General features: G+C 33.0%; 6 protein-coding genes across 6 annotated transcripts; 2 read left to right on the top strand and 4 right to left on the bottom strand.

Moving 5' to 3' along the window:
• Positions 1 to 354: 354 nt before the first annotated feature.
• On the bottom strand, positions 355 to 3,162 carry DFA_10558 (uncharacterized protein; the record flags this gene model as incomplete). The annotated part of the gene is made up of 7 exons (XM_004354406.1): positions 355 to 596; positions 666 to 918; positions 1,028 to 1,148; positions 1,214 to 1,735; positions 1,802 to 1,978; positions 2,049 to 2,289; positions 2,457 to 3,162. 7 exons carry the CDS (start codon positions 3,160 to 3,162, stop codon positions 355 to 357), a joined length of 2,262 nt encoding a protein of 753 aa, XP_004354458.1.
• Positions 3,163 to 3,344: 182 nt separating this feature from the next.
• DFA_10557 (uncharacterized protein) lies at positions 3,345 to 6,465 on the bottom strand (the record flags this gene model as incomplete). The annotated part of the gene is made up of 9 exons (XM_004354405.1): positions 3,345 to 3,354; positions 3,548 to 3,609; positions 4,221 to 4,401; positions 4,905 to 4,979; positions 5,382 to 5,402; positions 5,484 to 5,562; positions 5,793 to 5,848; positions 6,261 to 6,351; positions 6,459 to 6,465. The coding sequence occupies 9 exons, from the start codon at positions 6,463 to 6,465 to the stop codon at positions 3,345 to 3,347; spliced, it is 582 nt and encodes a 193-aa protein (XP_004354457.1).
• An 89-nt stretch (positions 6,466 to 6,554) lies between these two features.
• Positions 6,555 to 7,618, top strand: DFA_10556 (uncharacterized protein; the record flags this gene model as incomplete). The annotated part of the gene is made up of 3 exons (XM_004354404.1): positions 6,555 to 6,682; positions 6,829 to 6,943; positions 7,487 to 7,618. 3 exons carry the CDS (start codon positions 6,555 to 6,557, stop codon positions 7,616 to 7,618), a joined length of 375 nt encoding a protein of 124 aa, XP_004354456.1.
• Positions 7,619 to 7,765: 147 nt separating this feature from the next.
• On the bottom strand, positions 7,766 to 12,407 carry DFA_10555 (uncharacterized protein; the record flags this gene model as incomplete). Its single annotated transcript, XM_004354403.1, has 12 exons — positions 7,766 to 8,074; positions 8,100 to 8,629; positions 8,705 to 9,358; positions 9,441 to 9,988; positions 10,074 to 10,232; positions 10,316 to 10,387; positions 10,452 to 10,532; positions 10,624 to 10,770; positions 10,854 to 11,096; positions 11,184 to 11,322; positions 11,419 to 11,445; positions 12,236 to 12,407. The coding sequence occupies 12 exons, from the start codon at positions 12,405 to 12,407 to the stop codon at positions 7,766 to 7,768; spliced, it is 3,081 nt and encodes a 1,026-aa protein (XP_004354455.1).
• Positions 12,408 to 12,456: 49 nt separating this feature from the next.
• On the bottom strand, positions 12,457 to 14,312 carry acoA (acyl-CoA oxidase; the record flags this gene model as incomplete). The annotated part of the gene is made up of 5 exons (XM_004354402.1): positions 12,457 to 12,488; positions 12,685 to 13,538; positions 13,602 to 13,859; positions 13,927 to 14,177; positions 14,277 to 14,312. The coding sequence occupies 5 exons, from the start codon at positions 14,310 to 14,312 to the stop codon at positions 12,457 to 12,459; spliced, it is 1,431 nt and encodes a 476-aa protein (XP_004354454.1).
• A 292-nt stretch (positions 14,313 to 14,604) lies between these two features.
• DFA_10553 (uncharacterized protein) lies at positions 14,605 to 15,550 on the top strand (the record flags this gene model as incomplete). The annotated part of the gene is made up of 3 exons (XM_004354401.1): positions 14,605 to 14,688; positions 14,992 to 15,211; positions 15,285 to 15,550. The coding sequence occupies 3 exons, from the start codon at positions 14,605 to 14,607 to the stop codon at positions 15,548 to 15,550; spliced, it is 570 nt and encodes a 189-aa protein (XP_004354453.1).
• Between the last annotated feature and the right edge of the window lie 25 nt (positions 15,551 to 15,575).

Below are 15,575 nucleotides of genomic sequence, written 5' to 3'. Positions count from 1 at the left end.
GTCGCTGGCAGCGGCTCATTGGTGTTGCCTACTCTGCTCATTGGTGTTGCCTACTGGATGTGAAATAATAATATTATTTATGATGTGGACAATTGACATTGGAACGGATTAAACCAATCCCAAATCAAAACTTGTTAATTAATAAATAAATATAAATAAATAAACCTAGGTTGATCCCACTTTATTTTCCCGCCTTTTTTATTTTTGAGTTATCTGTATTTGACCCCACACCAGAAAAAGTAAAAGCTTCTGGTTCCTAATCTACATAATGATAATAATATTCTTCAGTTTATTTAAATCGATCGATAGAAGTATCTTGTGAGATGGTGATATAAATTGTTGTCGATACATGTATTAAAAAAGTTGGAAAAATTCAACTTTATCAATAGTCTTGATATGTTTGCCCAAATTATTTGAGGTGAGGTAATATTGGAATCTGTGGGAGGTATATTGAGAATAGGCGACATACTTAGCTCCATCTACAAGTTCAGTTTCTTTCAGAAACAAATTGACTTCTTTAAAGGTGTCATCAATACCTCTTCCAATGTCGCCATTTTCTGGGTTGAAACGGATGATCATTACCTTTGTTCCAACATCTAGAAAATAATGTGAGAGTTGGTAAGTTATATAAATATTTATAGATCAAGTTTTTCGATTCGTCATACGTTTAAATGCAAATGGATAAATAATATTCATTCTGGAAATGTGATCATCGGCCGATTCCGAACTGTGTTGAAACTCGTCGGTCTCAAATACAATACCGATTCCATTTGAACATTCGATGATTAGATCTGGAAACTTGGGGCATCCTGGTAAGGTCTTGGATTCTCTTACATAAGACTGATCTTTCATAATAGATCTAATTCTGCTTGAACTTAATTTCTCTTTAACTAAATGATTGCTTTCGTTTCTATTTCTCTCATACGATAAATAATAATATCTGTTTTGGTGTTGAACAATTGGTTAGTGGTGATTGGAATCAATATAAAATATAAATAATATTTATCATGCCTTTTTTTTAATAAACCAAGGATTCATTAAGAACTAGGGAGAGTTTTAACAACTTGGCTTGATCTCCTTCGGTTTCAAGGATCTTGTTGTCAAATGGCATTTCGATATTTGAATAAGATGGATCAAATTTGCGAAAGCTAATAAAGGAAAAAAATAAGATAATATATAATGCAATGTATTCTCTCTCTCTTTCTATACATACTATACAAAGCAAGCTAACTTCATTCTTTGGGGGATGCCTAATTTTTTCAAGAGAGTTGGAATTGCAGCACTACCCATTGAACCAGACGTACGGCGTAAAGAACTGATATCTTCGACCAACTTTTTAAGGAGGATGGGCTCGTGACTTCTAATGAGGTCGTCCACTCCATACTTGGAGTAGAATTTTCGCTTCACTTGGTATGCCGAACGCTTTACATTAACCAACTTTAAATCTTTCGATAAATCATTGAATGACGGCACTTGGTTTTGATTCATATTTTCAACCATATTTTCCAACTTGGCCTCTTCTTCTTCGCTCCAATCTCGAAAAGGATAGAGGTAGAGATGATACCATCTAGCAATACTTTGTGGGTTGAGATATATAACATTAAATCTCTGCGCAAAAAGATCTGATATCAGTTGAAAATCATCACCACCATGAATATCAAACAATTCGTGCAAGTATTCTTTTTGTTCAATCATGTTTTTGAAATTGATATCACACGGAAAGACGACTGATTTTCTAAAAGAGAAATAAAAGATGTTAATTGTTTGTTGGGTGATTCAAAAAATAAACGATTTGTCTTACACCAATCTTTTTACCGGATCATCCGGTACATGTGTTAATGACACGAATTCCTCACGGAGAGATTGAAAGAAAGAAACCCAGTTCTTTACTGGAGTTGCTTTGTCATATAATTTTAATAGTTTGTCCTTGTCTCCAGACTGATTAATAAATCTCTGAAGGACTGGCACTGATCTAAATCTATAAAAAAAAACAAAAATGTATTAGTACAAAGTAGTTAAAATAAAAAAAAACAGTTTTTGTTATTTACCTTGACCTCAATTGGGAGACCGACTTTTTACCAGTTAAAATTGATTCATCGTGATGAGTATACTTTGCGACAATTTGAATCCAGTTTCCACCAGTACTTTTGAATAATTCTACAAGTTGTTCGTCATCATCTTCATTGTATTCACTGGGGTTGGTCGATATTCTGCTCAACTTCGTTGTTATTTGACAAGGAGTTAAACCTTGCATTGCTGGATGATTCTTTATATTTTCCATTTTGAGACCTTTAAAATGAGAATCATTAAAAACGTCCAGCTGTTCGCGAGTCCATTTCCTGGTGGAACTGCCAACGACACTCCTCCCAGAGTGCTTAACTTTTTGATGTTTTTATAGTTGCCAGGGGCAAACATGTTTGGGAAATCAGTAGTTGTCAACAATCTTATTAAAAGACCTTGTTGCTCCTCGGTAAGATGTTTGGTGCGCTCCCAAAAGCGAAGATTGTGCTCGTAATATTCAATGTCAAGTTTAATATGTACATGACTTGTTGGAGATGTGGATGTAGTTGAAGAGGTAGATAAGGTGGTAGATGTCGTAGTTGTAGAGGTTGATGTGGTTGAAGTATACTCATCGTCAGGAGCCAAGATATTGGATCCTGTAAACTTGACATCATTGCCAAACGAAGATTGGTTTGTAATGAATGTACTGTTATTGGATGTGCTTGTTGACGAGGCGGATGTGGTTGGAGTAGGAGGTTTTTGGAATTGGAGTTGGTGTTGTTTGTATTGTGATGTTTGTACAGGTATTTGTTGGTTGATTGAATTAAGAGTACTATTATTATCTACAAATACTTGAGGTATCATTATCGATGAAGACAAAGATAATGTAGGTATGGAAGAGGTTGATGCAGGTGTATTTGGTGAAGATGTTCCATTTGGGACTGGTTTGACTGTGAAATAACTTTCAATGGAGGATTGTGTCATTGTGATGGCACTGGTCTTTGATTTATTGTTCTTGTGAACAACCTTCATGGGAGTAGGAGGGGCTGGTACTGGTTTATTGGTAACATTGGTTGGAGAGGTGGTTGTTGGGGATGTGGTTGTTGGAGAGGCTCCATTTGGTGTCCCTGTCACAAAAGAACTAATAATGGTTTGTTTCATTTCTTTTTTAGGAGTCTCTTCCAAACTATGCTGACTGTCCTTTCTTTTTAAGTTTTTTTTCCTCATTTTTTACCTGATGTTGGAATTTCTATATAGAAGTGGTAGGTCACAATAATTAATTAAACGAATGTAGATGGATGGTGTGTAATATGGTCCATAATCAAAACCTCAGTTCTCTTCATTTATTCCCATCTTAAACATAAAGTAATTACTATTGTAAGAGAGTAATTATAGTTTCCATCAAGAATGGTGTGATTTTGAAAAAAGGCTAAAAGTTGAAATGCTCTCTCTCTCTCTCTCATATTGTCATTGTTTATCGATCAAACAAATATGTGATAATTGGCAAATTTGCACAAAAGGTAGGATTAAATGGTAGTCTATACACAATGAACAATCAATATGATCCATTACGGCAGTACAATCAATTGTATCAATGCTGAGATAACCCTTGACAACTGTTAAGCTGTGTCAACTTTAGACGCGTCGTGTATGTGATAAATGAGATTAGACCCAATAAGCAGGGTACAACATACACATTCCAACCCTGACAATACATAAATCGTGAATGGTGTAATCAAAAGATTGGTTGATTGGATAATATACATAGTGCTACTGCAGTCGATCGAGTGATTAACTTGTTGAAGAAAAGTAATGTTGGTTTAGAATAACACAAACAGTGACAGAGAATTGAACAAATAGACAAAATATAATACTTGAGAGAGAGAGAGAGAAAGAGAGAAAGAGAGATAGAATTGGTATGTGAGAGTGAAAACAAAAGATTGAGTCCTTACCAATCAAATAGAAGCAAGAGAATATGTACACTGACTCTTTAGGTATCAAAGGATAGAGATAATAGATAAAAGTTGAACAAAAATGTAAAGATGAAGAGAGTTTCTCTTGTTTTTGATATTTACATTACCAAGGGGAAAAAAATGTTATTTTTGTTTTTGAATGACTTTACAGCTACATCAGCGACCTCTTAAAGATTAGATAGAGATATCGAGTAATGATGCATTTATGTTCATACTTCTTGTAAGTGATCAAATGCATGTCTCTACTATACAATGATCTTTTCGGCAGCACAATTGGTCTTGAAGATGTAATGGCACTGGGATGGCATTGTACAATGTAGTTGAAAAGAAGAGTATATTGTCAATAGATGTAGTTATTGGTTTCGATTGATTGGGTGGACAATGATGATGATCTTGCTCTTGTTGTTGATATGGTGATTGGTTGTAACTATTATGAATATGTCAGGGGTGAGCGTTCAATTTGGATGAGAGCTAAAAGGCAGGCATAGGTCATTTCTTTGTTTGTGAATGGTTGAATAAAGTATCTGCATAACACCACCTTTGTTATACTTTTGTTGAGACCTTTTGTTGAGGGTTCGAGTTGATAAGGCAGCTGTGCTGATGGTGGTGATTGGATATGAAATTGGCATAAGGAGAGGATCCATTGTCGATGGGTCAGGTTTGATGAATATGTAAAACTATGAACATTGGACGCTGACAGCATGAAATCAATAACCATACGATTTGCATTGGTGTCTTGTTTTGCAGATATACCTATTTTAAAGATGAAGGAATTGGCAATGCAATCGACACCCACAACCAAAAGCCTTTGGAGGCAGCCAGTTGATAAACTTGTTGGAGAAGATGATAATGCCAACCACCTGAAAGATACTTTACAAATTATTCCATTCTTCGATTAATAATGTAAACAAGCCATGAAATCGAACCTACTAAAAGTAATCAACACCTTCAACAATCACAGATGCCAAAGTAAAGAAGTGAATCCAATGTGGCTCAATCGATTGGCTATTTAAAAGATAAATTGTCAATATCGGTATACGGACAAAAAGTGATACTGCCCCAAATTGAGTGTTGTACTTACTCTGAAGATGCAATTTGATTAAAGAGGTAAGGAAAGGAGAGAGGAACTAGGACTTGGGATGTTTGTGTTCTTGTGGAACTGCACAAGATGATCAGTAAAGGTCACAAATCAAAAGTGGTTAGTAATCTTGAAAGGATTTGATTGATTCAATCTTTTTTTGGTACATACATTTATCCTACATGTATTTTTTTCTTTTGTTTTTTGGCCCAAAACATGACCCTGCTGAGTGAAGGTGTCGGCGATAGCCCCACTCCTTGCTTTGAGCTTCAGCATCATCAGTTCCTTGTGGTTGACTATGTAGTTGATTTACACTAACTATTATTTACACTTGTTGAGGTTGAGGTGAACTTGATGATTTAGATGATCCACTTTTTTAGGTTGGTGGACCTCCCAAAGATAATATGCCTCTTCAAAAGTCATCTAGATACTCCATATCATCGACATCATCTGACCCAAAAAGATGTAGACCGTGATCATAAAGATACATATCTCCTCGATCAGCTGAACCTACAAATCTGTCAGCTACTAGCTCCACATCAACTAAGCGATGTGGTCACACTTTGATTAAGTCTAAATATGATACATCTGAAGGTGAAGTAGAGAGACAGAACAAGCGTTAATGACGAAATGATGGTGGAAGTTTGTAGTAAAGAAACTGCAAAACTACTTTTAGCTGTCCCGGTTTAAAATACGAGATATATAAATAAATAATATAGTGATTATTCAGCTGATATAACATGTATCACATGATAAAACCGGTGGAGCTGAGTAAAAAGCGAGTTTGAAACGCCGGCTAAAAAAATAAGAAATAAAAAAATTACTCAAAAGTTGTTTGACCATCTTTTTTTTTAAATGGTAAATAAGGAGCAACATAATATCTAATACCAAATCCAACCATCCACTGCAAAGTGAGCAAAGCGATGCACAATTTCTCTCTGAGGAGCACTAGGTTGATAACAACTATTATTTTGAATAATTTATTTATGTATAATGATATGATGTTTTATGTGTAGGAGTCAATCAAAAAATTTACGATAAACAATAGTTGTTGTTGGGTGTTGAACAAAACATTTACGGTCGACCTTCGAAAGACCTGCCAACCAAAACCAACACAGGTAGTGATGATCATCTTAGATCATCTTATTGCTTATGAAAATTTAAGTGGACCCATGGAAGAGGTAATGAGCGCGATCAATTCTCTATACTTTGACAAAAGAGTAAATATATGTAACATAAGATGAGCAAACGGATAGTAGTACTTACCACTAGAGGTGCAATGTTCCACCAATTTAGATTCTCAAAAAGGTGTAAATGAAGAAGCAGCAGAGGACCAAGACTATATTGACATTGAACTGATGTTTCTGTCCGACTATATGTGCTTTAAAAGGTTGAAATGTGTTTACCATCCATCCTCTTTCTACAAATGCGCTTGGTTTGGTGTCTTTGCACAAAAAAGGAAATCAACAATTTCGATCTTGGCTTGAGGAAATGGAGATCCGATGAAATCAAAGAAATACAAATTACAGAGGAAGTCGGCAGCCAGTACTACCTCGACAGCAAGTACGACCTCGCCAACCAGTACTACTCGTACGACAAAGAAAGCTGCAAAGCAAGTCCTTCCTTATGGGCAATTAGGTCAGTGTGGAAGCACACTACATGATGTTCATTACATCTTGTAATGAACAATACCAGTATACCAAATATTGAAGCACTCTTCTACATATTTCTTTCCACCATGCATCGGCAATTTGTACAAGTCAAAGATATTATTAGCTACTTTAACCAAAGTGGAGAAAAGTACAACTCTTTAAAGACGATTGAAAAGTCATACCAAGCTGCAAAGAATAGTAATAAAAAACAAACCAAAGTTGTTAATAACACGTATGGAGTCAGTATAGTTCATAGTGCACCTCTCTAAAGCGTCAATCGCTGACTCCACTAGATCTTAACCCGCAACCCCACCACTAATCCTGTCGACGATATATAAAGGTGAACTTACATCTATGACCCAATTGCAAGCATAAAGGAAAACAATAAGAGTATGTTGATGGTGACACCGACAAGAAGACGTTCGATACGTTTAGCTGTATTGTTGACGCTGATCCTAGAATCTATCTATCTATATACTTGATACTCTCCAATCTATTAGCTTTGTATCTAAACATCCTCGACTACCGTAAATAGGATAACATGACCTGAGCCAATAATAAAGATTTACGGTCAACTACATATATTTTTGAGGGGGAGCAATATTGTGTTTAAAAAAATTAATTAATTAAAAATAAAAAAAACCTTTAACTAAAACCAAGGTTCAAACAAAAATTAGAAATAATATCTAAAAACCACAATTCTAACTGTATCATGAATGGATAAAGTATAAAAATTGAATTCGATTTAATTAAATGTATTTTTTATTTATTTATTTATCTAGATAATAGTTAATTGGTTATGTCACCTTCTACAAATAAGTTCTGAGAGTCATCATAGCAGACATTCTTGGAGGTATCAGAATTCAACTCCCTTGAATGCACCACGGACAGAGTTTTCAACAATTGGTTCATAATCATTTTTACACTGCGATGAAACAATGGTCATTATCAAACAAGCAATTAAAATAATGAGCTTTTACTCCTTTGAAATAACCTTTTTGTACAAAAATAATTAAATAATTAAATAATTAAATTAAATAATTAAATTAAATAAAAAAATATTAGTGACGAGGCCATGCCCCAACCGACATGAAAATGCCCAACCACAAACCACCAATCTGCATGGCAATCGATGAGAATTGTCCGTCTTGCCAACTGAGCCAGTCTTGGCTGGCCTGGACCAACAATGGCAATAGATAGGTGACGATTGTGATGATCAGTACGGTGATGACACCCAATGGATAGTTTTTGGCCGGGTTTTTAACCTCTCCAGCCAACTGTCCAATTGCATCAAAACCAGAGAATGACCAAACGATCGTAGCAATCAGCGTGCCAAGATCGACATTGCGCCACGCATTGGCTACTACCATCTTGTTTGAGTAGAGATGTCTCTACATTACCAGATCCACCATTATTGACATGTGCAATACCTGGGTGACGAGTGAACCATTCGACATCGTATACTGTCAACAATGACCATCTGAGATCACCAATGACTCCAGTAGACTCATTCAACCCGACTGGGCTGGCCAATGTGATGGGTGCGATAGTGCATTCATCGGGTGTCATATCAATCGAGAATTTAAATTGGACACTATCATCAGACCCACCTTCCAAAGTATAGTTGATGGCATAGGTATAACTATTCGAAGGAAATGTCAAGTACGATCCACCAAACAGGGCACTACCTCCATCTTGATTGGGAATGATTGAAACGGTCACAATCTTTGCTCCACTAGTCCACTCGTATTGATGAGTGGATGAATTGGCCAACAAGGTGTATTTCCAAGATGGAATGATAATCTCTGCTCCATTCTCAACCACCGATATCAATTTAGCTGTCAATACTGTCTTTTCATTAAATGATGGTGTTATTTCTAATATTGGTTCCAATGTTGAAAATACTGCATTATTATCATATGATTCTAAAAATAAATAAAAAAGAAATTAAATTAATAAATTATTATTTATCTTTTTTTCTGTTCTATTTTTTTTTTTACCTTGTTCACAAGAAGGACCAAATAAAGTATTATTAGTATTTGTAATTGAATTACAAACACAAAAACCAATTGCAACATCACAAATACCATTATTATTACAATACTTTGGACAAACGGTTTCATCAAGATATTCAAACAATTTGTTTGGTGCCGATGTTTGTCCATTGACAGTGACCTTGATATTCTTTCTTCCAGTGGTGTATGGTGAAGCTGGGAAATCACATACAAAGTAACTGTGGTTGGCATAGGTGACTGGACATGGGATGGGAGTAGTGTCTTCAATGACCACTGAAATAAGAGAGACATCATTCCAAAAGTCAGATCCTGTAATGGTGAGTTGAGTAGCTTCATTTGGTTTGGTAGCAAATGAAGAAACGACATTTGGTGGTAGATATCTGAAATAGGCATCGTTACTAGCATTGTTGTACAACCCACTCACTTGAATTGAAATGGGTACGTTGGATGTAATACCAGCAGCGTATTCACAACTAACGGCACGGTACGATGCCAATACTTGATAGTTTGTACAAGGTCTACCATAAATACTAATTCCAGTATCTTTCTTTCTAACTGCATTAGCCATTAAATCATATCCATATAATGTAATTCTACCTCCCAATGTTGGACATGGAGTTGATTGTAAAATGGATGGTCCTAAAAAAATAATTAAAAATAAAAATATTAATAAATGATTGATTTATCCTTTCCTTCCATCCTTCTTTTTTCAATTACTTACTTTGATAAGTGAAATTTGAATTAATGATTGTATATTGTAAATTGACTAGGACATAGACTTGTAGTTTACCAAAACCAAGTGTCAAGGGATTAGTACATTCAAGACGATAGTTGGGGATAGTAAATCCACAACTGGTTTGAATAGCGTCACCCATGGTATTGGTCAAAGCAAGGAATAGGTATGGTGCCTTTGGACCCAAATCATTACCATTGATAACAATACTACTATTGGTTGAGAATGGTTCAATCTGTGAAATAGTGGGATTACAATCACGTTGGAAAACAGATCCATTGTAATTGCTAAATACCAATCCAGAGATAAAATAGTTGGTTGAAAATAGTCCATGGAATGCACATAAAAATACTCTTGGCAATTCACCTGTAATCGAAGTCTGAGAAACATCAACAATATCCATTAACAAATTATCAAGAATATTGGCAGGAATTGAACCAGACAATCCACAACCACTAAATCTAATTACTGTCAATTGACTAGTATTTAGATAATTTGGTAATGTAAATGTTAATAATGAATTATAATTTAAATTCCTAAAAAATAAAATAATAATAAAGAATATTAATATTATTGCAATTAAAGATAACTACTACTAGTACTATATAAATATATACATACAATACAGATAAATAAGGGATTTTAAAATATTGTTCATCAAGTGGACCTGTCAATTGTAATCCTTGTAATTCCAACGTAACTAAATTATCCCAGCCAGTCAACTCTTTATAAAGTGGTATTGTTCTATTTGCTGTTGATGCAAATACATTAATTAATCGTCTAAAAAAATTTTTGTTTAAAATTATTTGTAAATTAATTAATTAATATATTATTATTATATTATATATATGTATTATACATACAATGAAGTTAATACTGGTGGTAGATTATAGAAACTCTTAAAATCAACATTATATCCAGCCGATTGGATTTGTCTAAAAAACAAAAAAAGATTAAATTGATGCAATATTGATCATATAAATAATAATAAATACATACAATGATTGTAATTTTGTACATTGAGCAATACTAATATTAAAAGCTGGACCTTGAAGTAAGTAATTAAATGTATTTAATTCACTATTATTATAGTTGTTTCAAAAAAAAGGAATTAATATCTCAGTTGCACAGATATATAATATTATATATATATATATATGGATTAACATACTAAACCAATAATTCAGGAGTAAACAAATTTGTATGAATGGCAGCAGCTGAGAATTGTCTCAATGATTGTTGTGATGGTGCACTAATATGAACAAAGGTAACAGAAGGTGGTAATATTGGAAGTGTTCCCCACATACCATCAATATAACTATTATCAATCAATAAATAATAAATAATAATTTGTTAGTCTTTTATATAAATATAATATAATAATTATTATTATTTACTTACACTTTTTCTAAACTAGTCATTCCAGTCCAATTAGATCTTGTAACATCTACATACATACCTTGAGTGCTATCTTGTACAGGAGTAAGATAGATTAACTCAAAGGTAGTGATATTCTTGTGTGTTAATAGTGTTGCTGGGAAGAGAACAGGTGTCGATGTGTAAAAGGTAAGACTCTTTAAATAGGGAACAACTGAGAAATCAATCATATCAATATTCAAATTTAATAATTGTGTTTCAATAGTTCTAAATAAATAAAGATCAAAGATTGATTAGTTTATGTATAAATAAATCAATGATTAAGATGATGATATCAGATCAGATGATACTTACAAACCAGTAATTTGAGTATTCTCAGGATTACACATAACCAAACTTCTTACTTGTAGACCTGTACTTCCACAACCTGGAGTACTACCAATTGGCATCCAATAAGTTAATGCATAGTTGTTGAGTTGTTTGAGAAGTGTAACTATATATTTAAAAAAGATAGATGATGAGTAAGTATTATATTCTTCTTGTCAAACAAACACAAACAACCAACCAAATGTGTTAAACATTAACATACCTTGTTCAGCTGGTAATTGAGCTTGAACTAAACCATTGTTGTTAACATCATTAATTAGAACAAATCAACAACACAACAAGATTGTTGTTTTATAGTTACTAAAAATGAACTTCATCTGAAATGATGATAGTGATAATCTTGAGAAGACGAAACCTGGGGGTTGTTTTTTTTTTTTTTTTTTTTTTACTGCCTGGTTGTGTGTGTGTGTTTATCACAAGATAAGATTTATAAGTAAGTTATTTATATTAGATAGATATTATAAAGTCTTTATGTTTATAAATAGATAATTGATTGATTGATTGGGTAAAAAGATAAAAATAAAGTGATGATGATGTTGTTTCTAAAAAACAAGACAGGTCTTTTTCTTATCTTACAACGAGTGAGAGTTGTTTTGGAAATATCTGAATGGACTAAGATGTCACGGAAGGAAGGGTACCCGGCATTTTGCATTGAAATTTCGAAAGACTACTACTACTACTACTACTTACTTCAGGATCACTCTATCGAGTTAATGTAAGGATGGAACCTTATAATAATTTATATTTTTTTTTTCGCAAGAGAAGAATAAAAAAAAGATGATGATGATGTCAGTTTATGTCTATGCATAGATCATTCCAAAACATATTCGATGCTATTCAAAGGGTGTGAGAAAGGGAAGGGAAGGAGCCTTCTGCAAAAAAAAAAACCAAGAAAACTATTTTTCAACCTGGGTCTCTTTGTTTGTTTGGTTGTTGTTTTTTTGTTTGTCTACATACTTTTTAGGAATTTTAAATGCAGATGCAATGTCTAAAGAATAGGGAGTGAGTTCATAGCATACATGTATTGACATCAGTGTCTTTGGTCAATGACTGTATCTTTTCTAAAAAGAATTTGTGAACGAATCGATCCACATTGGCTCTTGCCAATTTCAATGTCAATGTCAGATTTTCATTCCATAATCTATACCATTCAACTGAATTAATTTTAATATTATTCTTTGTTGAATACATTATATTATATAACTAAATAAATAGAAATAGAAATAGTAAGTAAATAAATTTAATAATTTTTAAACTTATTTTTGTCGGTACCTTTTCAATTAATAAATATTCTCTTTTTTGAAATGCCAATTGTTGATATGTGAATTGTTTAAGGTGACTAAAGGGGATTGGTTTTTTGTTGGTATGATAATCATATTGTTTGATATTATTAATATATGATAATTCACCTGTGAATTGTTGGTTGTTGTTGTTGTAATATCTTGAAGTTGTGCAAGGAGGAATTTACTGGTTTGTTGACAGAGGATGGTGTTGTCACCTTCTCCAGTGAGTCCGACCTCTAGGTGGTTTCTGAGGACTGGTACACGTGCTGACAGACGGAACCCTTGCCCTCCCATACACTCTCTAGCCAACTGTGTGGCACTGAAACAGTCCCATGCGCCAACCGCCTTGAGACCCGACGAATAGCTGTGCTTGAGATCCATCGTATTGGTCAATATAACAAGTTTATGTGCAAAGTCGAGTGCAAAGCATCTTGCCAAGTTGGGAAGCAGACGGCGTTGTTGAGTGGTGTGGTGGATGATGGGTTGCTCGGGTTTACCAGGCTCACCAAACTGCTTGCGATTGTGTGAGTAGCTCAACCCGATAGAGACGGCTGTTTTGGCAGCTGCAAGACACAACACTGATATACAGAGACGACCGATATAAAATACAGACATCATAGCTCCAAAATGACGGTTTGGTGCAATCGTCGATTCATACTCTCCCGATTCAGTGACACGACTGAATCTATCCAACATATTGTCCAATGGAATACGTACTTGTTTAAACAACAGTCCTCCATTATCAATACCGTTGAATGATGATTTCAATCCAATATCTCTAATCTCGACACCGGGCATTGGCAGGCCATATGGGTGTCCCGACAAAGGAGGTGTTCGAATAGGCACCACAAATGCATGTACACCATGATCACGACCCTTTAATATCAACCTAGCAAACACTGTACAAAACTGACCGTGTGTAGCTATATTTCCAGGCCAATATTTTTGTGATGTCCAAGTTGGTGAATTTACAATAAACTCTTTTCTATCTTGATCAATTGTTGCTGTTGTCTCTAACCCATTTACATTACTTCCATGACTAAACAATAAATTTAATTAAATAAATAAATAAGTAAATATTATTATTATTATATTTAATTACCCTAATTCAGTTAAACCAAATGCACCAAGTTTAGTACAATCTTGAATACCAGATAAATACTTTGAATGATGTTTCTCTGTTCCAAGGAATAGTATAGTTCCACCCCATAGATTGTACTGGACTGCAAACTTGAGACTGACGCTCAGATCAGCATAAGAAATGGTTTCAAACCATGCCAAGAATTTATCAGGTCTATTCTTCATATCTTCCAATGTAACAATCTCTTGATCTGCAATCAATTTTGATGCAATTAATGTTCTAAAAAGAAAGAGTAAAGTTAAATTAAAAATTTATACAATATTATTATTATTATGATTATTTATACCTTTCTCTATGTTTATAATTAGTGTAACCAGGTTCAGTTAAGAATGGTTCATCAAACTCTTCATTGTTTTGGAATAATCTATAAAGATGATCTCTGTCTTGTTTAAAGTCACCGTCCAATAGAGATGTTAAATACTCTACATTGGGACTACCTCCCAAAGGTGTAGAAGTAATATCATCGTAGATGTTACAATGCCCTTCATTATGTTGATGATGAACACCTGTTATTTCATTCTTTAAATGTTGAATCGTCTATTATATATAAATATAAAATCAATTGTATATAGAGAGAGAGAGGGAGATAAAGATAATGATTTTAGTTAGTTTGAAAAAAGTTATAACAACAAACACAACATACGACAGCAATTCTTTTAAAGGTGTATCCATTTTTTTTATATTATTATTATTATTTGTATGTGATCAAAAAAAGAGATAATAATAATAAATATTAATAATGAATGATGATTGATTAAAGTGTGTGTCGTGTTGCTAACTTTAAACAACTTAAAACAGAAAAATATCTTTTTTAAAATTTTATTCTCGAAAATCTTAATACAAAGGAACTTCGTTTTGTTCATTCAATTAATCAATGGTTTTCAAATATCTTGTCTTGTGAAACAACTAAATCCCTTTGGGAAAGGACACAATATTGCTGGCAGTTCCATTTGATCAATCCCTAATGTCAATGAATAACCAGGTTGTCGTGTCTGCTAGTCTTTTATATTATCTTTATAAAGTTAATATGTACACGACACGTGATCAAGTAAATTAATAACAATTGCTTAATAAGGATACATCTAAGTATAATAATAATAGTATTTAATTAAAAAAAAAAAAAAGAAAAAACAAAAAAAATATTTTTTTCCCAATCCAGCTCTCTATAATTTTAAAAAAGTATTAATTTATTTATTTTGAAAAAAGAAAAATAAATGATCAATTATTTTTTTCTTTTTAGATATTTGTATGTACAGGATAATATAGCGATCAGGATGGGAGTTTCTCTGTGATATTATTATTATTATTATTATTATTTGGCAACTCTATCACATCAAACAAAAAGTTAAAGTATCTAGATATAAAACAACAAACTGGTGCATTCTATGGTGATCCTACATTATTTCAACAAAATAGAAAAGGTTTTACAGATGCCTTTGCAAGTAATACTTTTATCAAAACTTTAAAAACAAATTATACATTCTTTCAATTAGATTCCGTATCAACAAATATATTTAGTCAATCACTTGAAAAATTGGAAATTATTCAATTTAGTTGGTATCCTTTTGATTGTAAGAAAATATAAAAATAATGAATTATAAATAATTAATAATTAATTAATAATTTTCTATTTTAATTTTTTAGATTGTCAATTAACAATTGAATCATTATTAGAAATGATTAGAACAAATAGTCATAAAAATCTTAAAAAATTATCTCTAACATGGGTAGGAAAGAACAAGGATTTGGAAAATAGTTTTATCAATGCAATGACTCTAAACACTACCATTGATAAATTATGTTTAAAAGAATCCAATTCATCATTTATCAAACCAATATTTAAATTTATTCGTGGTAAAGGATGGTTATCAATTAATCCAAATGATTGTAGACCATTACATACATTATAAAAAATATAAAATAATATTTTTATTT

This window comes from Cavenderia fasciculata (assembly GCF_000203815.1).
Source record: "Cavenderia fasciculata unplaced genomic scaffold Scf_EU5ZYIE02H8LDV-5, whole genome shotgun sequence".
Taxonomy (NCBI): domain Eukaryota; phylum Evosea; class Eumycetozoa; order Acytosteliales; family Cavenderiaceae; genus Cavenderia; species Cavenderia fasciculata.
Note: the sequence above shows the minus strand (reverse complement) of the source record. Positions and strands in the feature narration are given on the sequence as shown.